General features: G+C 37.5%; 1 protein-coding gene across 1 annotated transcript in view; it reads right to left on the reverse strand.

Moving 5' to 3' along the window:
• MTM1 (myotubularin 1) overlaps window positions 1–26832 on the reverse strand; it is a 1351953-nt gene that overhangs the window by 593836 nt on the left and 731285 nt on the right. Inside the window, exon 6 of the mRNA XM_044057169.1 lies at window positions 23474–23575. Coding sequence (XP_043913104.1) covers window positions 23474–23575 — 102 coding nt within the window. The remainder of the gene's footprint in view (window positions 1–23473; window positions 23576–26832) is intronic.

A 26832-nucleotide genomic window follows, 5' to 3' on the forward strand; every position in this document is an offset into this window, starting at 1 on the left:
CTTCCCCTCTGATCCTGAAGCAAATGCCACCAGTAGTTACTCAGACTTTCTTAGAGATTTGGTCCTGTTTAAGTAGAATCTTAGTTGTCTGTGTACGTCCAATGAATGCAGTATCCGCTCCCCCTTGTTCTGCGGATTTGGGTAAAAAGTTGGCAGATGAATTGTTTGGTTAAGAGCCACACTGGATACCACCTTTGGCATAAAGGAAGGATTAGTCCTGAGGGACACCCTGTCCGGGTAAAATGTAATAAAAGGCTCCACAGCCATGAGAGCCTGTAGTTCTTAAACCCTTCTAGCTGAAGTGATTGCCAAGAGGAAAGCTGTTTTCCAAGATAAAATTTTTATATCTGCAGCAGCTGCAGTTTTTCCAGCACAAAATTGAGGTCCCATGCAGGAGTTGGTGATCTTCTGGGAGGCCTTAAATTTTTGGCCCCTCTAAGATACTGTTTTAGCAGAGGATGAAAAAAGAGCGGAGGCTCCGTGTTGTAATGAGCTGAGATGGCAGAGGCATGGATTTTTATTGAAGAAAAAGATAGGCCCTTGTCAAGCATCTCAGTCAAGTATTGTAAAATCTGAGGGATATTTGGTTTTGCTGTGTCCGTTCCTTTTGCTTGGTCCCAAGCACAGAATCTCTTCCATTTATCAGCATATGATTTTCTACTACTAGGCCTTCCTGCTTCCAAAATGACATCCATCACAGATTTACTGAGAGGTGTTGTTTGAATAATTAAATGATCAGCCATGCTACAAGATTCAGAGTTTGGAGCTGAGTGTGCAGAATTAGATTGTTCTGCTGAGACAGTAGATGAGGTATTTGAGGCAAGTACCACGGAGGGAGTTGAGACATATTCCTTAGAAAGTACAGTTTTGTACCTACCATAAATGTAGATGTCCGATAGGTATGCATCTGCAGTCCTAACATATGGGTTGTCCTGCCTCAGGCAGCCCTTCGGGTCGACTTGACAAAGTCTGGGTCTGGCCTCGGCTGATGTCGCACTTCACCCGACATCATAGCTGCTGTTTATTGGGTATTAAGGCATCAGCCGACACCATTTTCCTCAGTGTTTCTTGCCCCAGATGCCAGGTGCCCTCTAGGAAGGCTAAATTTGGATAAATGCAAATAATTCCAAATAGTAGAGAGCAAACAATATATATATATACATATATACAAACAAATACACCATAATAGATTCCCCCAGCTAGCTAAAAGAGGGGTAAATACCCTAGGAATACCACAGAGGGGAAGGAGGGTGCAGATGATCGGACATCTACATTTATGGTAGGTACAAAACTGTACTATGTCCTTCAAGGATGCATCTGCAGTCCTAACATATGGGTAGAATACCATAGCCAAACTGGGGGAGGAGGCACTAAGATAAAGATGGTGTAGTTAAGATCCCTTGCAAAACAGCAGTTGCAAAACCTGCTCGGGATCTAGAGTATAAGGGAAGATTATAATGCTTGGAGCTCCAAGTAGCAGCTTCTAAAATGTCTTTGGTAGCCACTCCTGGAAAGCTGTAGTGGTGGCTGTAGCTCTTGTGGAATGAGGTCTGATATTTTCAGGAGTTGTCTTTCCATGAAAGGAGTAACAAAATCGAATGCAATTTCCTATCCATTTTGAGATTGTCTGTTTTGAAATTGCTTTTCCTTGCATTCCTGTTGCATATGCTACCAGAAGCTGGTCAGTTTTTCTGCTGGTCTTAGTTCTGTCCAGATAGTAGCGTAATTGTCTGTGCACATCCAAGGTATGTAGCAGTCTTTCCCCCCTGTTCTGTGGGTTGGGGAAGAATGTAGGTAAATGAATCGCTTGGTTCAATGATACTCTGGAGACCACTTTTGGCATAAAGGTAGGGTTAGTTCTCAGAGAGACTCTATCCTGATGGAAGATAAGGAAGGGTTGTACTGCCATTAATGCCTGTAACTCAGATACCCTTCTTGCTGAAGTGATTGCTAGCAGGAAAGCAGTTTTCCAAGACAAGAACTGTAATTCTGCTGTTGCTGCTGGTTCAAAAGGAAGTGTTAACTTTTCCAGCACAAAGTTGAGATCCCATGTAGGTAAAGGTGGTTTCCTTGGAGGTTTTACATTTTTGATTCCTCTCAAGAACTGCCTGAGTAGAGGATGAGAGAAGACAGGAAGATCCATGTTGTATTCTGCTGAAATTGCTGATGCATGAATCTTAATGGAGGAGTAAGACAGGCCATTGTGGAACAGTTCTGCTAAATATTCCAGGATGTGTGCTATGTTTGCCAATGAGACATTTTCTCCCTTTGTTGCACTCCAAATGAGGTATCTTTTCCACTTGGCTGAATAAGTTTTCCTTGTGGAGGGTCTGCGTGCCTCCAGGATAATGTCCTTAACCCTCTGAGATAAATCTGGGTTATTTGGTTTTATGCAATATTCCAAGCAGCTAGCTGCAGTGTTTTCAAGTTTGGATGTAGGATCTTGTAGTGGTTCTGTGTTAGAAGTAAGGGACATAGAGGTAGAGGCCATGCGTGTGTCCGAGACATGCTTCTCAGTAGCGGGTACCAATGTTGCCTCGGCCAGTCTGGAGCTATCAGGATTACCCTTGGCTGATCCTCTCTGATCTTCAGTAGAACTTTGTACATCAAAGGAAGAGGTGGAAATGCATATGCTGTCAGGTTTTCCAGCTGAAGGAAAGGGAGTCCACCCTCCAAGCAAGTGGGTGGTATGCTCTTGTGCAGAATTTCTTCAATTGGTGGGAGGTGAACAGGTCTATCTCTGGTAGTCCCCATTTCTTTGTTATGGCTTTGAAGATATCTGGATGCAGCATCCTATCGTGAGCATCCGTGGTAGTTCTGCTTAAGGTGTCTGCTAGAGAATTTTCTTTTCCTGGTACAAATCTGGCCTGAAGTTGAATGTTGAGATTCAGAGCCACATTCCACAGGTCCATTGCCATCCAGCATAGAGGATATGAGTGTGTACCTCCCTGTTTGTTGATGTACCACATGACTGTGGTATTGTCCGTCCTTATCAGCAGATGACCCTGTTGAAGGAGTGGTCTGAATGCCTGGATCGCATGTTTCACTGCCAGCATCTCCTTTAGATTTATGTGTAGATTCAGCTGGTCTTGGGTCCATAAGCCTTGTATACACTTGTCCACCATGTGAGCCCCCCAGCCTAGGTCTGAGGCGTCCGTGGTGATGGTCTGGCTTGGATGAGGTTTGTGGAAAGGCAATCCTCTGTTCAACTGACAGGCCTGAGCCCACCACAGGAATTCTTGCTTCAGGCATGGAATTATTGGAATCTGGGCTTCTAGACTGCTCTTGTGTTGAGACCATACATTCCTTAGGTACCATTGTAACTTTCTCATATGCAGCCTGGCATGCGGAATCAATATTATGCAGGATGCAATGTAACCCAGGGCTTGCAGGACTTTCCTTGCAGTAAGCTGAGTTTGTGTTGTTAATGTCATGAAGTAGACTGGTAGTTGCTTTTGTTTTTCTTCTGTGAGAAAAGCCATCTGAGTTGATGTATCCAGTTCTGCACCCAAGAAAGTTATCCTTTGGGATGGTACTAGTCTTGACTTTTGCATGTTGACTGTGTATCCCAAGGCTTGCAACAGTTGTATGACATTTTCCAAATCTTTTGTTAATTTTGTCTTGTTGTCCGCTTGTATTAGGCAGTCGTCCAGGTATGGGTAAATTTGAATTCCCAGAAGCCTGCAATGAGCAATTACTGATGCCAGGCATTTCGTGAATACTCTGGGCAGTAGATAAGCCAAAGGGCAATGCTGAGAATTGATAATGCTCTGATCCTGCAAGAAATCTGAGGTGTCTTCTGCAATCTGGTATAGGGACGTGCAGGTATGCCTCCTTGAGATCTAGAGTCACCAGCCAAGACTCCTTGCCCAGCATGGGAAGAAGCTGCTGGAGGGTCAGCATTTTGAATTTTGGAACAATGAGGAATGTGTTCAGTGCGGACAAGTCGAGAATAGGTCTCCATTGATTTTCTTTTCTTGGTACAAGGAAAAGCCTGGAGTAAAATCCTTGGCCTTGTTCCATAGGAGGTATCTTTTCTATAGCTCTCATCCTTAGTAAGTTGTTGATTTGTCTTAGAGCGTCTGTTTTTTGGCTTGGTGGTAGGTTTGGCATTCCTCTCTTTTTTGGTAGAGTGTGGAAGTGAAACCTGTAGCCCTTGTCTATTGTTTGTAAAGTCCATTTGTCTCCTGTAATGTAATGCCAGTTGTCGGAAAATAAGGCTAGCTTTCCGCCCAAGGGTGCTTCCAGTTGTTCCCTGGTAGGCGGAACCAGAGACAAGTCATTGTGTCTGCCCTGTGGAAGTGGTTGTAGTTGAATCTGTGGCAGTACTTCTCTGGTTGGTAGGTTGCCACTGGCGCCCCTGTAGGCACCCCTAGATTGACCTCTGCCTCTTGAAGTCTATTTCTGCCTCTCTGTGCTCTGGAGTTGTCTGGAAAAGACCAATTCTTCGAAGGCCAATTTCTGCTAAACCTCGGAGGTTGGACCTGTAAGAAATCCTTGACTGTTTGGACAGATTTTGCTTTTCTTCCACCTTCTTTAGAACCTCCTGTGCAGGAGCCAAACAAACTTTGTTTCTCCATGGGAGCATCTAGGAGTTTTGACTTAACATGGTCTGGTAAGGATTGTTCTTTTAACCAGGCATGCCTTCGAATCACTGTTCCAGTCATAGCTGATCTAAAGGAAGCCTCCAGTGCATCATAGCCACATTTTAAAAATGGTTACTGACCTGCTGAGAGTTATGTACCAAATCCTGAAGGGACTTGCGGTCTATAGGTTCAGGAGAAGACAGTTTTTAATTTAGCTGGTCTAACAAAATTCCTGGTACTGAATCATGTGGAATTGACAGTTTAAGGCCCTGGCGAAAGAGTAGCAGAAGTATAAACCTTTTTACCCCATCTCTCTAATGCTCTAGATTCCCTTTCAGAGGGAAGAGGGTTTTAGCAGAGGCAGCTGCCACCTTTAGGGCCCTGTGAAATGGTTTCAGGGTCTGTAACAGGAGCCTTATACAAATGGTAGTGTGTGTCCGGGACCCTGTAATATCTGTCAGGCTTGGCAGGGGCCGGAGGAAGAGAATCAGGGCAGTACAGGCATCATTATATGCATCATCAACAACTGTTAGTACTGGAGGAATGGCTAAAGGCCTATGCTGTGGTAAGTGTAAAAAAGTCCTTAGCCTTTTCCTTGAATCTGAAAAATCCTGGCCCTGCCATTGGAAGTGTTCCCTCATAGCATGTAAGGTTTCCCCAAAGGAAAATTCTTCAGGAGGAGAAGCAGAAGGAATGGAGTCTTCTGCATCAGAATCCTCATAAGGAGAATATGGGCCTTCCTGAGGGTCTGAAATGTCTGAGTCATCCGAGGAATAGTCTGTAGAGACAGGTTCCGGGGGTTCAGACCTAGGCCTCATATCTGGAGGGGGCTGAGAGGCCCTGTCTGGGTGAGGTTGGGATCCCCTGATCAAAGAAATGAGATCCTCAGCCAGGCTGAGTATTTGGGAACTAGAGGCAGGCCTGTGAGGGAGTTTTAGCAGGTAAGGCCTTAGAAGATTTAGCTGCTTTAGCCCTGGCAAAAGCCTTGATAGACATAGAAGCAGGGGGTCTAGCAGCCCCACGTGCAGGGGTAGATATGTCTAAAGGAATAGTGTCTGACAAATCCTGGGTGCCTGCTTCTGTAGCAGTAAATTCAGTAGCAGATTCAGCCATGCTCTGTGAGGGCTCGGCTATTGGAGGCATGCTAAGGAAGAACCGGGGACCGGTTTCAGCAGAAACCGAGACACTCTAACCGTGGTTTCAGCCGAAACCGTGGGCGAATGTCGGTCCTTTTTACGCTTTTAGCTAATTGTGTAGTCGGAGTCTCCATTTTGTATGCAAAAGCGGGACCAAAACTCCTCTGCAAACTCCGACCGACGTCTAAGTGTCTGTCGGTTGAAGGAAGCACAGGCTAGACAAGCTGATACGTCGTGGTCTGGGCCTAAGCAAGGAAGGCAGTAAGAGTGGAAATCCTTATGAGGTATTTGTTTCCCACAAGTTAAACAATTATTTACTTTGTCTGACATCGGCTGAGGCAAGAAAGAGTCCCCAACGGGTACTTAGCTTTTAGAAGTCTTCGGTAGTAGAAATCTCTGGATCTGACCGACCGGCACTTGCGAACAGCTTCTGCTTCGGGCACCACGCGCCAAGAAAGACTGAGGAAAATGGCGTCGGCTGATGCCTTTATACCCAATAAACAGCAGCTATGACGTCGGGTGAAGTGCGACATCAGCCAAGGCCAGACCCAGACTTTGGAATCCGGCCGACCGAAGGGCTGCCTGAGGCAGGACAACCCATATGTTAGGACTGCAGATGCATCCTTGAAGGACATTTGGGTACCAGTGCTGGCGAGGCCAGTCTGGAGCAATCAGGATCATTTTTGTTTTTTTCTGTCTGACCTTTAGTAAGACCTTGAAGAGAACAGGCAGAGGGGGAAAGGCATAGACTGATAGGTTTTTCCAACTGAAGGATAGGGCATCCACTTTCCATGCTTGTCTGTGATAAGTCCTTGTGCAGAATTTGTCCAGTTGATAATTTTGGGGAGAGGCAAATAGTTCTATGTCTGGGCTCCCCCATTTCTGTGATACCATGCTGAAGATTTGTGGATCCAGCTTCCACTCATGCGGGTCCATAAGATTTCTGCTTAGGTCGTCTGCCAGAGTATTTTGTTTTCCTGGCAGGAACTGAGCTTGAAGATGTACTTGGTAAGTCAAAGCTGTGTTCCACAATGCCATGTCTAGTCTGCAAAGGGGGTAGGAATGTGTACCCCCCTGCTTATTTATGTACCACATAACCGTGGTGTTGTCTGTCTTCATCAGTAGTTGTCCTAGATGAAGTAAGTCCTTGACGGCTGTCAGAGCATTCTGAACAGCTAGCATCTCTTTCTGGTTGATATGCAGATGCATTTGTTTTGGGGTCCATATACCCTGAATGCATCTCCCCACAAGTTGGGCCCACCAAGCATAGTCTGATGCATCTGTAGTTAGGGTTTGGGTGGCAGGGGGTAGAGTGAATGACAGTCCCTTGTTTTGGTGACATGTCTCTGCCCACCAAAGAAACTCCTGTTGTAGGCAGGGAATGAGAGGAATCATTGTTTCCAGACTGTGACAATGTTGACTCCATAAACTTTTTAGGTGCCATTGAAGTTTCCTCATATGCAGTCTTGCATATGGAATTAGTAGAATGCAGGATGCCATGAACCCCAAAGCCTGCAGAATTTGTCTTGCAGAAAACTGGGTTTTTGTTGCCATCTGTTTGAAGTATGTTGTCAGTTGCCTTTGTTTGTCTGGCGTAAGGTAAGCCATCTGGGCAGTTGTATTCAAGCTTGCACCCAGGAATGTAATTGTTTGAGAGGGTACCAGTTGGGATTTCTTTTCGTTTATTGTGTACCCTAGGCATGTTAGCAGCCTTTTTACAAATGCCAGATGTTGAAGAAGAATGTCCTTGCTTTCTGCTTGAATGAGACAGTAGTCCAGGTAAGGATAAATTTGTATGCTTCTTTGTCTGCAAAATGCAATTACTGGTGCCAGGCACTTTGTAAAGACCCTGGGCACAGTAAATAAGCCAAAGGGCAGTGCAGAGAATTGGTAATGCAAAAAACCTGCCTTGAAGCAGAGGTATCTTCTGCACGATTCCCTTATTGGGATATGCAGGTATGCCTCTTTTAAGACTAGAGTCACTAACCAAGCGTTCCTGCCCAGCACAGGTAGTAGCTGTTGTAAAGTCAGCATTTTGAAATTTGGAATGTCCAGGAATGTGTTCAAAATCGATAAGTCAGTATTGGTTGCCAGCCATGGTCTTTTCTGGGTACCAGGAAAAGTCTTGAATAAAAACCTTGTCCTTTTTCCTGTTCTGGTACTGGTTGAATAGCCCTCATTTCCATGAGGGACATAACTTGTTTCTGAGCCTCTGCCCATTGATTCTGTGGCAAATCTGGCCAACCGTTTGGAATTGGCAAAGTATGGAAATGAAATCTGTATCCCTGGGATACTATGTTTAATACCCACTTGTCCTGGGTAATTAACTGCCAATTTTTAGCATGAAGTGCTAATTTTCCCCCCAGGGGGACTGCCAAAAGATAAGTGCTTGGTGAAGGTAGAGGGAAGTCATTGAGACTGCTTACTGTAGGGTTGTGCTTTGTTTCCTCCAGATTTGGAGGTGGATGCACCCCATTGCTTTGACCTGTAAGAACCCTGTGATTGGTATCTAGAGCCTTTTGAGCGCCTGGATTTGCCTTGAGAGGCTCTGTTGGACACAGGAAAGGAACAATTTTTAGTAGGCCAGTGCCTACAGAACCTGGGTGGCTGCACTTGTAAGAAATCTTTTACAGTTTGCATAGATTTAGCTTTGTCTTCCATTTTCTTTAAAACCTCTTCTGCCTTATTACCAAACAGAGTATCATGCTGTCAAGGGGCATCCAACAATTTAGCTTTAACATGACCAGGCAGATTTTGCTCCTTGAGCGAGGCATGCCTTCTAATCACAGATCCAGTAACTGTGGTCCTGTAAGAGGCCTCCAAGGAATCAAAACCAAATTGCAAAGTATGCTTTCCAACCTGTTCTGCTGCATGCAATAATTCCTGTAATTCTTTATTTTCCACACAATCAGAAATCAACATAATTTTCTGTTTCAATAAGCCCATAACATGCTGTTGATATTTAAGCATATGAAACTGGCAGTTTAAGGCCCTAATTGCCAAGGTTGCAGACATATAAACCTTCTTTCCCCATCTATCCAGCGCCCTGGAATCTCTATCAGAGGGGGTAGGATTTTTGGCTGTAGAGGCCTTTACACCTTTGGGACCCTTTCAGATAGTCTCTGGATCAGCTGCAGGATTTTTGAATAGAAATTTGTGGGAGTCAGGAACCCTGTAATATCTGTCTGGCTTACTAGGAGCCGGAGGTAGGGAATCAGGAGCCATGCTTGATTCCGAAAACACATCATCAACAATGTCTAATACAGGAGGTATTGCCAAAGGCCTATGCTGAGGAAGAAGAAGGAAATCCCTAAGCATCTTTTTTGATTCAGAGAAATCCTGACTCTCCCAATGAAAATGTTCCCTTAAAGTATGTAAAGTTTCTCCAAAAGAATAACCCTCAGGAGGAGATGCAGATGGGATGGATTCTTCTGCATCTGAATCCTCATAGGGTGGAACAGAAAATACCTGATCAGAAGAGGAATCAGAAAAAATGGAAACCTGATCTGAAGATTCATAATCAGTGTCTTGCCTAGGCCTCTTAGCAGGGGAGGGTTGGGAACCCCTGATCAAGGAAATTAAGTCCTCAGCCATTTTGATCATCTTATTTTTAGGCATAGGGGCCTGATCACGTGGCTCATGCGTCATTTTTTTAGACTTGGAAGATATTTTTGATCTTGTTTTTGAAGCTGGCATCGATTTTATATAAAAATGTTGAGGCCTGAAAACACCCTCAGAAGCTGGTGCCTGCTCAGCGGCTCCGGACCCATCCAAGGGAGAGACCTCCGCGGGTTCAATACTTTGAGAATCTCGCGGCATACCGGACTCCGCATGGGTCTCGGTAGAGGCCTGCGACTCAAAAGTAGCGGGTATCAGGGGCTGTGAAAGCACCTCACTGAGTACCAGCGAACTGGCAACTGGCTTAATAGAAGCTTTGTTGTCAGTTTTGGACCTCAACGGCCTGTCTCCGTCTTTTTCTTTGCATTTTTTTGTGAACTCCGGTAGTTGGATTGCTAACCGATGACATTTTAGGGTAATTAAATCTGGATCCAAAATATTTTGAAGCAAAAATATACCGAAGCTTAATAGTGCGTTGGTTAAATCTAGCACAAAACCAACAGCAAGGCACGTTATGATCTGAGCCTAGGCAAGGAATACAGTACAATGAAAATCCTTATGAGGTATTTGCTTCCCACAAGTAATGCAATTATTAACTTTTACTGACATCGGTAAGAAGCAAGAAAAAGTTTCCCCAACGGGGTACTTAGCTTTAGTTGAAGACTTCGGTTCTGAAACTCGAATGCGAAAATTTCAGGAGTTGGCCAACTGGCACTTGTGAACTGCTTCTGCTTCGTGCACCGCGCGGCAAGAAAGACTGAATAAAATGGCGTCAGCTGCATGTTTTATACCCCTGACGACCTGACTTCATGGAAGAGGAGACAGCAACCAATGCAGGATCCAAGACTTTGTTATTCAGGCCGACTGAGGGCAACCTGCCAGCAGATTACCCAAATGTAATGACTGCAACAGTGAAACACGAAGAACATCTAAAGGGACTAAACACATTTTAACTGCTTGTATCTTGCTATCCATAATGGTCTATCTCATACTGGAACAATTGTGAGTCAAGGAATATCACACAAGCCAGTTTAAAGTCATCTGCAAATTTAGTTAACCATAGGCGGAGGTCTTAGAAATAAATGTTATACTGGAAACGGTACAACACTGACCTCAGTGACACACCACTGGTAACTTTTTTATTTTCAGTGTGGGACATGCAACGCTAACCCCAAGGGTTCTGTCAGAAAACCAGTTAGCCATCCACCGCACAATATAAGAATTTGTATTCAGATTTACAAGTCTGTCAATAAAGCCTGCATGCTAAATAGTGTCAAAGGCCTTGGCCAGATCTAAATATGCTGTATGTACTGCATAACTGCCATTCACTGCTTTGGTAACTTTTTCAAAGAAATTAATGAGGTTAAAGAGACAAGACCTTTCTTTGATAAAGTCAAATTAATGTGGGTCCTGCATAACAGATTTTCAAAGTGCATAGTTCTCATTGTGCTTGGTGTGGATACAGACTGTGTTATCAAAGCAACTACTTAAGTGGCAATAGAAGTCAAAATGATATGCAGATGTTTTAGCAATGGGATCCGTCGGATGAGGATAACAGCAGAATTTACTTAGGTCATCAAGTAACGGAAGAAGGTTTGCTATTGAGAAGTTCCTAAATACTAGTTTGAACTCAGAGATCTCAAACCCACATACCTGTTTTCTGGAGTCCAGTGCACTACTGCTGTACCACAAATGCTTCCTTCTCCTAAGAGTCTTGCCTAAAAGCAGACTGACCCCACTTTAATGCAATGCAATACTATCATTAATTAGGACAGTTCCCCCAACAGGATAACTACTTGTAGAAGCACTGAAGCAGGCCAGAGACACAAGACTAGTGATACTGAAAAAGTAATTAATCAGACAAATAACATTACTGCAAGAAAGCACTGAAGATGGCATAAAATAAAAACTGAATTAATGAATAAATAAATAAATAATACAGAGATTTATAAATAAAATCTTATCATTCTATTGCATAACAGGAAAAAAATAAAGTGTGTGATACTGAAAACATGTTGGCGAGCCACAGGGCCAGGCATGTGTCCACCCTGGAGGGGAAAGGGTGCTCTGGAAGCTGGGACAGACATTGGCCTGCTGTGGCAAAAGTCCAGGCAGACAGAACTACTACAAAAGTGACCCACAGAAAGAACATCAACAAGTGTAATGCTTTGTGTAATGATGCTAGAACCATCTTATGTGAGGGGAGGAGTGAATGGAGGTATGTAAAACATAGCTGCACTAAATTTTCTTTGATTGTCAAGTTCAAAAAAGAAAGACAGTTTAAGAAAATTAATTAGGTTTGATGCTGCTGGTATTTCAAAGTATACGGAGCAAAAACAAATATATATTGGCAACCTCATTTTTTTCTGATGGGTAGAGTAACTGAATTGCTTGGGAACAGCAATGGTGTAGTACGTTGACAAGCTGAATTTACTGGAATGATGCGAGAATGAAAGATGACTGGAGTGGTAGTGAGATATCAAGGCAGCAATCTACATGCTCTTTTGATGCAAGTCATTTGTAGCAATCACTGGGACCAGAATGCAATATAGCTTAAGGAAGGGGAGAAAAGAAAAAAGAGGGAAGAGTTTGCAGCATTATATTGTTTGAGAGGTGTGGGCTGGTCATAACGGCTTGTACGTTGATACAGGGCTTTAAGGATGTGGATAGAAGCACCTGCCACAAGTAAACATTACAATAAGATGAATTTGTTAGCAAAAGAAAAGTAGAACTAAAGCATTTAAAATGCTGAATAACTGCATAATTGTCACAAATCTGTATACAGCAGAACAAAAGGAAATATTGAAGATCTAGGGTAGGCATTTTTTTTTCTTATCTGTTCTGGTAAAATGTATCCATTTGTTTGGCAGTAATAAAAAAAGGTAATGTGATATGGCATAAAGCAAATATACAGATATGAATTTATTTGTCTGTGCTTAATTTATAAGGGAGAGTCCTGTTCTAAGGAGGTACACACCTCCACAGATTCCCAAGCCAAATATACCTCACTATGCAACTTAGCCAAGCAATCCATTCATTCGCAGACACAAAAGCAACTACTACTAAAACAAACACACCTCATTTTAGCCAAAACTTAAAAGATTCTGGAGAGAAATCAACCTGTTCACTGGTCAAAAAACACAACACAGATCCACTCCCCTGAATCCCTCCACTACCAACACCACCACGTACAAACTCTCATACACTGATCTCCTCAATGTGTTCAGTACCCTGCCACACATTAACAACACAAGCCTACCACCCTACAGCCACCCTCTCCCCTTACATTCTACTTCTAAAAGATTTGAACCAAAGAGACTGAAACACAAATGGACCAAATACAAATAGATACCCCCCTACCCCCAAGAGGCTGAGATAATCTAGACACTTAGTTCATTCATCTTTGTAAGGACATCATCTCTCCCACCCTCCCACTCACATATACAACCTCTGCTTAACTAATAAGATTATGCCTCAGGTATGGAAAACAGCAATAGTCACTCCTATTCCAAAACTACCCTAGCCAACTATGCTTCACAATTCTGTCCCATTTCAATACTTCCCACTTTAGATAAAATACAAGAAAAAAATATCTAGAACCAAATTACTGCTTATTTACATCAATACCATCTCCTATCCAGAAAACAACATGGACTCTGGTCTAGATGCAGCACAGCAACAGCTATCTACTCCCTCACAGAAGATATCCTATCCAACATGGAGAAAGACAACCTGACAGAAGCCATCTTTACTGACCTCACAAAAGCCTTTGATCTAGTTGAGCATAACTTACTATTTTACAAATGCATTAGTTAAAATGCAGAATGTTGGTTTGTATACCTCCTCACCAGCAGGTCCTTCAAAATGAAGTAGGCACCAATACCTCTAAAACCACCACCATCTTTTATGAAAGGAGTCCCCCAAGGATCCACTTTAGCCAATCTGCTCTTTTCCATGTTTATCAATAAATTCCCATCTGATCATCCTAAGATACCTCTAATTCTTTAGGTAGACGACATAGTCATCTACAGGAAAAACAAATCCCGCTCTGTTACACAAACTTAGCTCAAACATGACCTCCAAACCCTCAGTGGCTAATAGTCCAGAAACTTGTACTCAGTCTCTCATAAACAACAGCAATGCTATTTGGAACCAACCAGAGCACCCAGCTTCTTTGATATTAAAGATGTTAACAATACTATCACAGAAACTACCACATCCTTCAGATATCTTGGTATTTACTCAAAAATATCAATACACTACCATTCTGACCAAACAAGGTATCATTTCTTCTGTCCAAGACAGCTAAAGCTGCCATAGGCAAACGCATAGTCTTCTCAGCTCAAATGTGGACTACTCATGATAGCTGCAGCCTCAAAAAAATGCCACCACCTTACAAACCACCTTCAATAAAATTTGCCTGTTCATTACTAACTCCGCAATAATGAATACCACTGCGTAACTCTTGCCAAAGCTAAATGGCTCCCAATACACCTCCTGCTAGGATCAGTAATTCACAAAGCCCTTTCTCCTGAGACACCATCCTCTCTCACTCAAACTTTTCACAGAAACCCCACACATAAACTTAAGTGTATCTCTCAGTCTCAACCCACCCCACTAACTCCAAAAATAAACTCTGTTGCACTGACTATACATTCTCCATCCTAGTACCTAAACTATGAGACTCCATTTCTCTCTCAATCCAAGATATACAAAAATATTCTGACTTCAAACAGCCCCAGGACACACCTCTTCACCCAAGCAAAGTGCAGCTGCACTCACTCAGGTTACATTACATGAACCCTGCAGCTCTCTCACACACTCCTTTATTCCCATGTCATCCTCCCTTATCTCATCTTGTCATCACTCTTACCTAATACCCCTCATTCGCCCTACTTCCCTCTTCTCCTTACATCTCTCAAACACTTCTCCTTTCTACTCCTCTTCCAGCTGCATGATTCTCACCACGGTATTCCTTCTTGCAACTATTCTCACTTGCCTCTTCTAATGTCTTCATATCTCTCTCTATACTGATATGCTGCTATCCCTGTATCATATGCAATCTCAGTCATTATGGCTATACCTTACCCATAAAGCTCTGTTAAACATAATTCCAGTTTTCCATCCATGTGATGAAAGTGTTAACTATTTCTTGAACTAAATATTATAGCATATTCTTGCATCTGTAAATATATATATACATTTTTTTAGCATACCTTTTTATCTGTAAATTTTTGTTCATTTCTTATGTGATCCTATTCACCTAGGCTGTGCCAGGAAATGGTCCATTGAGATCAGTGAACTACCCCAGTAAACAAATAAACATGTTTATTTACTTATTTACAAAATGGTATATTTGAACAGCACTGAAAAAAGAAAAATGTGGGGGGCGTGGCCAAGGATGAACACAGGATAGCAGCAGATTTCTTCAGCTCCACCAACATAACTGCTCTGACAGGAAATAATTACTTTTAAATTCAACTAATGTAATAATTTTCTTTCTAAATACGTTTGGAATATCAGTTTCTTGAATAATATCAAAAAAAGAAAGAAAATTTAAATAATTTTCCTGTCAGAAATCATCTTGGAAATTTCTCTTTCATCACCTCTGTTCAGAATGAGTTCCAGTAAGGCTAACAGTCAGGATTCCAGCATCAAGAAAGAGCTTCAGTCTTTACTATTAACTATTCAGCAACTAACAACTAAAATGGACAGACTGGATACTAAAATTGATAACTTTATAGAAAAAACTACAAAACAAATGGATTTGTTACATCAAGACTTACAACATCAGAAAGCTCAGATTACTGGTATAGAAGAGACTCTTAATGATATGGACAACAGAATTCAAGAAGAAGAAATTAACATTGAATTTTTACTGAAACAGAACACACAATTACAATCCAAACTTGAAGACCTGGAAAACAGATCCAGACGCAATAATATTAGGATTTTTGGACTGCCAGAAAATATAGAAGGTAACAACATTACTTCCTTTTTAAATACTTGGCTTCCCAAAACTTTAGATTTGTCAGAAGCATTTTCTTTTGGTATTGAAAGAGCCCATAGGTCTTTATCTAATTTTAACTCTAATAAAAAGTATCCTAGATCAGTTATTGTAAGATTTTTATCATCTTATGACAAGGAGATGGTATTAAAATCTGCATGGGCTAAAGCACCTATAAAAATTAATGAGGCAACTGTGCATTTTGACAATGACTATTCTTCCTTGGTAATTACTAAAAGAAAAGTTTTTTTTGCCATTAATAAGAGAGCTTAAGAAAGCACAGTTCAAAACTCACCTTTTGTTTCCTGCCAAACTAAAAATCTTTTTACCTGATGGCCCTAGAATTTTTGAAGACTTGGACTCTGCTTTGCTGTATATTAAAAAAATAAAATATTAGATAAAATAGAAGATATGGAATGGGCAAGTCCTTCGCTAAAGAGGATGGCAACAGGAACTTCTTGGAAGACTTCGGAGAAGCAAAAAAGACTAAAAAACAAATTACATGTTCTATATTTTTTTTTTCTTGTGAACTCTTCAATTACAGTTACTACATTTTCAGAAAGCCACAAATGTTTTAAAGATATATTCAAAGTTACTTTTTTGTGTGCAAAGAACTGTTTTGTTTTATAAATAATCAAACTTTCTGAGGAACAAATAACATGTTATGAATCAACTTGTTTCTCTTTGTGATAAAGAGATCTAAGGTTAGTAATTTGATACATTTCCTTTCTCTTCTTGTTTTAAATAATGGCATTCTTTCTAAACTATGCATTTACTGAGGGGTGGGGGAGGGTAGGGAGAGAAGTTTGATGAAAAATATGGAATAAGTGAAATAATAACTTATTAGCTCTTTAAAACTATTTATGCTGTTTAAACACTGTTGCTAAATATTATACCATGACTTAATTGCTTATACATGATTTCAAATAATATGTCATGATATAATTGCAAATAATTAGAACTAAAATAGTTGTAAGTAATAAGTCTCATGTTTAACATTATTAAAACAAACAGCAAATAATATATCTTTGTAGATACTCTTTGTAGCTTCTTTTTTCTTTCTTCTCTTTCTTTTCTTCTCTTTCTTTCTTTCTCTCTCTCTCTTATATATATAGTTATATACTTCTGATAATACTGATATATGTATATAATAAGATCTGTATGAGAAAATGAAATGGGGCATATAAAAATAAGTTGTATAATATGTTAAATAACTGTAGGCTTGGTTTCACTGTCATAGAGACTGTAATGACTGGTAAAATACTTAGAAGGTTTTGCACTGTTTAGATTCATTTGTATTACTAAATGAATGTCAGTCACTTGCTTTTACTAAAATTCCCGCCAGAATGTTATGGGAGACAATCTGGGATGTGGGTTTCCTCGTGAATAGTGTCCTCGAGTTGTTTTAAAAGCTTCAACACTCAGAATACGCAGAGAAACTGAAAGCAGTCATTTTGAACTTTGACCCCTGATTTCACACTGACACATCGCAGATTCATGAAGAATGCTGTTTCAGGAAGTAGAACTGCTGTAAATGCGACTTTGTGATGAAAAATGAACTTTATGACACCTAAATGTGAGTTATTCCTTATAACAACTTATTTATTTAAGATGTATTTTATAAAATATAAAAGTTATAATGATTTTAAATGATTTAGTATGCCATAGTAAACAAGTGAGATATTTTAGAAGGCATAGAAGGTAAATCACATATACACTTGTTTTTGAAAGCTTACATGACTGCAGCACACTAATGTATATAAATACTTATGATTTAAACATATATAATGTTATAAATCATTTGCCTTGACTAACTGACAAGCATAAGTATCATTATGATTATATTTAAGAAGAAATTGTCAGGTGACATATTTTAAAGCTGCAGTTCAGATATATAAAATACACAAGGCTTTCATCACAATGATTTATGTATAACTAGGAATTAACATTGCTGTGCAGTATGATTTTTTAACTTATGTATGAGAATAAATATTTTATTTAATTGGCAATAATAAGTATGAGAAGTAAGCTTTTGGTGCAAGTAATTTAAAGTTTTTAAAACTGTTAATTGCATTTCTATGGCAGAAAGTAGGAATACTCTAATATATGTAATGTTTGAACCATAACAGCCTAAGATATTGAATTCAAATGAACATAAGAACTTATTCTTACAAACTTTTAATAAACTAACATATGGATATGCCCCTTTTTTTTCTCTCTCTCTCTCTCTTCTCTGTTCCCATTATCAAGATTGTTAGAATACTATTTTGATTATGAGTGTATTATACAGAATAGATGTACATAGTAATATGAGCTGTTTCTAAATGTTCTTACTTGTTTATATGAAGCTGATTTATAAATTGTTTAGCTTTGTCATAATAGATAATCTAATTAAAGGAGGTTAACTTTAGTTAATAATAGTTAGTATTGAATTAATTTGGTGGCAGCTGAGGTACTGCTGCTTAGGACTGGGGAATAACTTGAGTGGTATGAGCTACTCGAAGTTGGAGTTCTTAACTCCAGGCTGGGTGCAATGTTTAATCCTAACATTATTTTCACCTGATCATAGTTGTATGTATATAGTTCTGACATCCACATCACATTTTATGAACTCATTGTTACTACGAATAAAAGTGAAACTTACACAAAATTCCATAAGATTTTCATTAAATACAGTTATAATTAATGGGACACCTAAAGGAGGAGATATAATATCACTTATTTTGTTAATTGTTATTCTGATTATATGTCTTATATGTTTATAAAAGCTAAATGATATCTCTAAAAGGAATTTCTTTAAACATTAATGGATTGAATAACCCATGTAAAAGGGCAAGTTTAATGAGATATATTAATTTGCATAGAGCCAACTTAATATTCCTTCAAGAAACACATCTCCTGAAAAAGGATATATATAAATTAGCCACTAATAAATATACAGTCTTGGTTAGTTCAGAACACACACAGAAAAAGAGAGGAGTGGCTATTTTATGGAATAAAAATATGCCCATACCTAAAACTATTAAGTCTTATAAAGATGATAAAGGAATGTTCTGTATGGTTACAATACAGATTAATGGGAAGATATACACATTAATCAATGTATATTGGATACCAGGAATCGGCATTAATACAGTGAAACACCATCTCAATAAGATCATATAATTTTCTATAGGAGATATTATTTTAGCAGGTGACTTTAATTGTATCCTACATGAAAAAGATACTACTACTATAGGAAAAAGGAAAATTACATCTAATGCAAAACATTTAAAGGATTTTATTAATTTATATCATTTGAATGATATTAATAATCAGATAGATTCAAAATCATTACCATACACTTTTTTTTCTAACAGATATAAAACTTATTCAAGAATAGATAGAGTCTTTATTTCTAACCAGATGGTAACAGACTTAATTAATTCCAAAATCATTTTGTGTCCTATATCAGACCATAATTCAATTGTCTTTGAACTTATGGTAAAAAGTACTTATAATGTTCAGATCAAAAGAATATCAGCATACTTAACTCAACTAAAAGACTATAAAGATTATATACTTTCAGAAGTGCAACATTTCTTAGACTTAAACACTACACCTGATGTCTCCATTGTTTACATTTGGGATGCTTTAAAATCATATTTATATGGACAAAGTATCAGATGGTATAATAATAAAAGGAAATCTTGAGACAAGGAATTACTAGATATTCAAAGCAAATTAGACTCATACAAACATAATAATAAAGAAAATATTATGGACAAAAAAGAGGAAATAAATAAGAAATTTTAACCCATAAAGTCAAAATAACATTAGAGAAATATAAGTTTTTGTCTTACTCAATAAGTACCAAATACTTACATAAACTTAAAAATAAAACAAAAGGTTGAATAAGCAAAATCATATCAAAGAAATTTTCTCCAGGGAAAAAGAAGAATGTTTCTAGTTTACCAGAAATTTTAGATGAATTTAGAAATCACTTTCACAAAATTAATCATAATAACATTAACATGGATCCTAAAGATAAAATAAAGAAATTTATAACTACAAACATGAACAAAAAACTTAACAAACAACAGACTAAACTAATAGATAAAATATCTCATATACAGAGGTTATTACACAAATAAACAAACTTAAATCAAACAAAGCACCAGGTAATGATGGTATTATACCAGAGATTTATAAAATTCTTCCTAAAAGTACTTACTCATTAATACATAAAGTTTTATTTTGGCTCAAAATGAGTTAACTTCCCCATCTTGGCAATACACATTTATTTCACCAATTTTAAAACCCAATAAAGACCCAACCAGATGCACTTCATATAGACCTATTTCATTACTTAATGTTGACTATAAAATGTTTATGAGTATTTTTGCTGATAGATTAAAGACAATCATCCCAGGCATAATAGATATAGATCAGACAGGCTTTATTATAAATAGAAATACTTTTGATAATATAAGGAGAACTTTAACGTTAATTGATTTTGCAAACAGGAAAAAGAAAGATTTAACACTTATTAGTCTCGATATAAGTTCAGCATTTGATTCAGTAAGTTGGGACTACTTGTTTATCTTACTAAAGTGCACAAATTTCTCTGATGCATTTGTAAATCTAATTGAACATCTATATAAAGGAGCACTGGCTTATATTAAGATAGGAACATATGTCTCACAAAAATACCCATTTTAAAGGTACAAAACAAGGGTGTCCACTTTCACCACTATTATTTACTTTAATAATGGAGCCTTGGGCTAATTTGATCAGAAATAGTACTGATATAGAAGGATTTGATATAGATGAAAATACAATATCTAAAATTCAACTTTTTGCAGATGATGTTCTAATTACGTCATCAGGAACTAACTCTTCTATGCAGTCCTTATTTGATAAAATGCTGGATTTTAAAAATATCTCTGGTTTGATATTTAATGAAGAAAAAACTAAAATATTACCAATATACACACGAAAAAATGTCCTCATTAATGATTTTAACAAATATATATCCAACTCAGCTCAGATAACTTACTTAGGTATAATATTAACTAAAGATATTAAATCCATTATACATAATAATTATAGTAACTGTCTTCTTAATATACAAAATCTTTTCAATAGCTGGAACAATATGTTTTTTACCATGGAAGAGAGACTCACAATTATTAAAATGATAATATTCCCTAAGATATTATATTTAATACAATCAATAATACTCTCACCTACAAAAATAATTATTAAGAAATTGAATTCATTAATGTTAAATTTCTTATGGGCACCTAATAGACCTAGGATTGCATTAAAGAAACATACTAATAGCTGGTCTCACGGGGCATTTCATTTCCAGACTTTAACTTATATACTATCTCTTCTATTATAAAAGTTATTACTTTGTTAATAGATCAGTCATATGTTGCAAGATGGAAAGATTACTGGGAACTAATTAGCATTCACTTCATGAAAATCTCTTTAATACATAAAAATATTATTGTAAATAACCCCATGTTATGGTTACTAAAAGAATTTTGTACTTCATCTATTACACCAAAATATATAGTTAGTTACCCATTAAACATTATTATTAGTTATCGTAATTTTATATTTATGCATCCTAGGTATAAGGAATGGAATTTTATCCTATTCCTATAATGTATACACAAGGTATTCTTTTGTCAACCACCTCTGAAAGAACTCTTTTAGTCACTGAGAATGATTTAAAGTATTGGTATCAGTTGCTGTCTGATAATAAAGTTAAAAATTTAGACTTCTTAAAGCAAGAATTTGATTTGAGAGAAACATGTTGGTTAGAAGTGCAGACTTTTAGACAACATCTTATTAATAAAATTGATTTAATGTCTTTAACAGTTAAAGAATCTGTTCCAATTCTGATTGATTACTTGATATTAAATTTACAACATAGAGTTTCTGATAAAGGTAAGCTTTCACACATACATAAAATTATTAGAGAAGAAACTCATTACAGTTCAGATACCTATTGGAATTATTTCATTTCCATTAATGGTGAATCACCAAAACAACAACATAAACAATATATATTGGAATCTGCTTATAAAACTACTTCTTCCATTAATTGGAGACTTTTTACTTCGAAATTTTTACATAGATCTTTCTATACACCTTTAATGATGAATAAAATAAATAATAAAGACAACTTATGTAAAAGATGTAATGTAGAAATAAATGCTGATTGGGCACATATGTTTTATGACTGTATAAAATTGAAGGAATATTGGAAGTTAATCAATGATTTTTTGCAGGCCCTTTTCACAGATAATTTCATTGTTTCTAAATCACTTATATTATTTAACACTCCTGTTCCTAAAAGTGTTAAAAAAGTTAAACTTCCCTTATTATGGTCTATTCTAGCAGTGGCTAGAAAAATAATAACTAGAAATTGGGTTTCAGATACTCCTCCTTCATTTAATGAATTTAAAAATGTTATGGCTGAAGTGTGTCATATGGAATTGATGACAATAAAATCAAGAACTACTAGAAAAACGTCTTACTATATTATATGGGATACTTTACAAAACCTGTTAAAAAAATCTTAGTTTCAATAATAAGACATTACAATTTAATCAATTGATTTGATTTGTAGTGGATGTCTCTGTAAATACTTTGGTTATTTTATTAAATGTTATAACTATTTATATTTTAACTGCTTGTATAAGATTGTTATGATATTTATTTTGTATGTTAAAAACAATAAACTTGTTTTAAAAAAAAAAAAGAAAAATGTGGTTTTAAGATTAAGGACAGTGACAAATACTGTAAGGAGCTATTCGACTGAAGAGCTGGGAAAGGGTACTTGGTAAAACATGTAGCTTATATAAGATGATTGTATACATTTCTCTTTTGTGATGTCCCAACATCAATAAAGAAGAGAGAGAAAAAAAATATCTGCGCTACATAGGGATGACTGTGAGAATCTAAGGCAAATTTAAGGAGTGATTAAAAAGGGGCACATAAGAAAAGAACTGCAGCATTAAAGTGATCAAACCTCTCCTGTCACCCCTAAAAATATACATATAGCCTAGTGTTTCTTACCCTCTTAATATGGCTTAGCCATAAATGCAAGTTGAAAAGGACAGTTTACAGGGAATAGGAAAAACTAAAGAAAACGAGCTATAGATTCCATTGCTCTGGAGAAGGTGCTGGGCTCCAAAAATGACCCTAGGCCACTACAGAATATGACTGTTAAGCGTTGCAAGTCACCTGTCTCACTAATACTGTTACAGTTTGGGTAGCCACAGACAGCAGAGCACAATGGTACCATGCAAAACTGGCAACACATTACCAAAAGGATCCATAATATGCATTCAGTGTGCAAACATTTCAAATGACAACCACTTGTTCAACTTTCAATATTTTCAAAGGAAAGAGAGGACAGAGAGAGAGAGATAGAAATGCCTCACCTGTTATCTTCATGTGAACTCATTCAATTCTCCTTTTATTAATACTGATACACAGAAATGTACATCATTCCCTGACTAAAGCCCATGACATAGAAGAAAACAAAGCTAAGACTGTGCTTGAGTACATCACTTCAGTTGTAGGTATAAACTGAATGGTGACAAAAGTAGGGTTACGTCAGAGATACATCACATGCACCTCACAGCAGCAATATGCAAAGCAAAAGGGTTCCATGGATGCCATATCAACAACAGAACCAAGAACTGGTGACTCAGGGAGGAAATGTCATCTCAACAACATCAGCTAGATAATAATTCTTGTAAAGGAAAAATGTGTAAAGTTAGTGCTACCAGTTTCAGCAGTTAAAACAAACATTTTAAGAACTTAAACAGTCTGTCACTCTTTACCACAGATAACTAACGACAGAGTCTCCTCTCTTTCCTTCACTCTCTCTTTTTTTTTTTGCTTTTAGAACAGCCTCTGAATTCTTAAAAGTGATCAGAGTCTTGCCAAGGTACTAATTCACAACAGCTTAGTAGCAAACTATGTGAAGAAACAATGAAACTATGCAATACACAAGCTTGGAAGTAACAGGTTCACACTCGTAATACATTTACCCACTGCAGATGTCCTTTCTTTTACTGAGAAAAACATTAACCGTTTGCATCAAAACAAAACAGACTCACCAAATTATGTGATAGCGGAAAGGCATATTTTGTCAGGATATCAAATATGTCTCTTCTACTGTGGCCTTCCTGTTTCAGTGCAAATTTAAGATTTCTCATATCCTAAGAAAGAAAAGTTGCACAATTACTACACCATTTTTATAAATGTTATAGAACTGAAAACATTTTAGAAAAGCAGAATTTGCAGTTAACTAACTCTAATGACTGATGATAATTTTCTATTTTTAGTAAAACCTGAAAGGTAATTTTGCAGCAAAACATATCCTGTGTGATACATCCTAAATAAAATTCATCAGTGACAAAACAGTGTATACATCATACATACTACTATCAGACTCATTAAACACTGACTATACTCAGGTTTGGGATGTCATAAGAAGTTCAGAAAAATTAAAGAATATGAACGTTGGTTTCTTAGAACTTGTATTATTGTACAGAATACCTTCTGAGGTGATAAACACAGCTTAAAAGCTGTAGTCATTTCACACCTAGAAATATAAATTAACGTGCCTCTGTCATACAAAAAGTGTTGCACAAACAAATCTATGTAAAACTCTGTTCCAGACATCCAGACTTAACAATGCTAATTCACAATAATCTGATTTGTAGGAGTGTGGTTTCTCAAAAGAAAACTTCAGGAGGAAAATGAAAATATATACATTTTTATCATACAGTGAGATTCATATTCTGTGCTGTGCTAATGTATCAGAAATATTCTATGACTTTCATATTACATTTTTATCTGTTATACTCCAAAATGGCTATGATGAGGACCGTCAGACTGAAGTGATTTTGTTTTTTTATCCCATTCCTACAATATAGTTTGTACTCTCATAATATGGCACAGATTAGACAAATAAAATGTGGTACTTTTTTCTTCAAGTAACTACAAAGACAGTGTTGCAAGTCAATTCCTTTGGCTATCCCTGGAAACAGCATCAGTGTTACCTTTTCACTATATTACCCTAGTTTGTGAAAACTAAAGGCTGCTAAAAAGCCTTTTGTGATTACTTAAACATATTTCAATATGAAGTAGGTAAATTATAGCATTCCGTTAAATATCTGAAACTGTGGTTTCTAGGTGATGTTCAGAACATTCATACTACTGCTAAGCTATTAAAGTTCTTAATATTTACGTCTTGTGCCAAGGAAACCTTAATGTGACATGTTGGGCTTTTGAAAAGTATGGTTATTAAAGGCTGCACTTTTGATATGTTGATGACATTATAATTTATCGTTCAATGAGATGAGGTTTATCCCTACTACATACTATAAGCTTATAAACTGCCATTCTGAAATGCATGCACCAAACTGCATCCAAAAATGAATGGTGCAGGATATAGTGAGAGAGTAATTTATGTATCTATGGAGAAATATGACAAAGTTAGAAAGTTATGTACAGGTGTAAAAGGATGATAAAGAATCTAGTGAAAGGGAGTACAATAAAACTAGAAAAAAAGAAGAATTTTAATTGTATTCAGGCAATGAGGAAATGGAGGTCAATGTTTTAGCAACTACAGAGGATGTTAATGCTAAAATGCACCTCTCACTATTCAGTAAACCACTGGATAGTTAAATGTTAAATAAAATCACTAGCATTTAAAATTGAAGAGGCAAAGAGGTCTTCTTTTTAGGGATAACTCTTTAGTAAAACAAAAGCGATACAATTATAGGTAGGTTATGTTATGTCTGGGGTGACACAGAATGCAATAAACAGTGTAAATCTTGTGGCTAAGGAGTTTATTTATACTTGTTTATTGGGGTAGTGCACCGATCAGTAATACTGATCAATGTCATGTTCAGCCTAGGAGAAATATAAAACATTTCACAAAAAAAATACAGAAATGTAAGCAATGACAGAACAGTTCAGAGTAATTGCATATGACAAAAAAAACATGTATATACCTTCCAGTGAACAAACACAGTACAATATACAATCAAGCAGAGTATAATGTACAATTATACATCAGTTTTTTTAAAGTCGGCCAATCTTCAGAGAATCTTTATTGAGGAGAACAGACTTGGAAAGGAGATGGGTTAGGTGATATACCCTGTGTTGAAGTAGGAGCATTTGGCTTGGATGAAGAAGTGCTTTTTGAGTTGCATTCTGAGTTTGGAATAAAGGCTGATTTCCTTAATATTGATTGGGAGAACTTGACAAAGAGTAGGTGCCTGAGAGGAGAAAGTACATGCAGTGCTGTGGAGTTTGGTTCTACTGGTAATGAGAGTTGGAATAGCTTGTGAGTAGTGCCACAGAAAGTATGGCAAGGCTTTTTTTGACAAGCCTAGCTGCAAGGGGGGGGGTAAATGCGTGCAGATGAAATAGTTTATAAAGTTGGGATCCTCAAAGTAGGTTAGATCTTTGTTTTATGAGTAGCCATTTGACTTTTTCTGGAGTGACAGAGCGATGCTCACAGAAAGGTGAGTTTGTAATGAATCGACAGATGTTGTTAGATATAGTCTAGAGCGTGGCAATGTTATTCTTGAGGCAGCAGCAAAAGCTGGGATCCCATAAGGCGAACTCCTTTGCCAATGGCTGCTCTGGCTGGTTGGGATAGAAAAGGAGACATCTTTATGGCCCAGAAGAGGATGGAGATTATTTTGTATCCCATTTTTGTCTATGTGGAAATGGAAGTTTAGTGACTGATCAAGCCACTAAACAGGATTTTTCCCATGAGGTAACTATAATCTAAGTAAGTTTATTTTGATTCAAGTAACTTTAAACATTTGCTCACAAAGGAAGAACATATATTCACCAATGTTTTAAACTTCAGTTGTACATGCACTGCCCATCTTGTCCTAAATTACTGCAAGTGAGTTCACAGACAGTTGCTAATCATTTCAGGAACACAGCAAATGGAAAATGCAATAATGACTGTGCAATACAAAGAGTTAGGAAAAGTCTTCTTTTTAAACTTTTGAGCCTATGATATTTAGGTAAAGAGCAGGGTTACTGATTAGCTTTATCAAGTTACTGCTGTACATTACAGCATATACATTGACACACTGCAAGTAAATTCATATTTTTTTCATACTGATGACTCTTGAAATAACTTTTGTAATTTAAACTGCTGCTGTTTTTTTTTTCTATTTTCTATTCAACTTTTAAGAAGGTGCAATTCTGGGGGTAAAAAAAAAATCACATGTTTTAATGCTGTATAGTGACTGAAGAAAGTACCAATGAAGAAAGGCATTAAGTAGTATAACAATGGCATAATACATTTTTTTACTGTGAGGTAAAATGAATAAAAACATTCAGGACAACTCTGTTAAGTGGTACTTTTGCTATTGGGACATCTTTCCACTTTTAGTTAATAAGGCTACTGATGAAAATACAAGCACGTAAGCTGCAACAAATA

The sequence above is a fragment of the Protopterus annectens genome, chromosome 15.part0 (assembly GCF_019279795.1).
Source record: "Protopterus annectens isolate FY-2018-M chromosome 15.part0, PAN1.0, whole genome shotgun sequence".
NCBI lineage: Eukaryota > Metazoa > Chordata > Ceratodontiformes > Protopteridae > Protopterus > Protopterus annectens.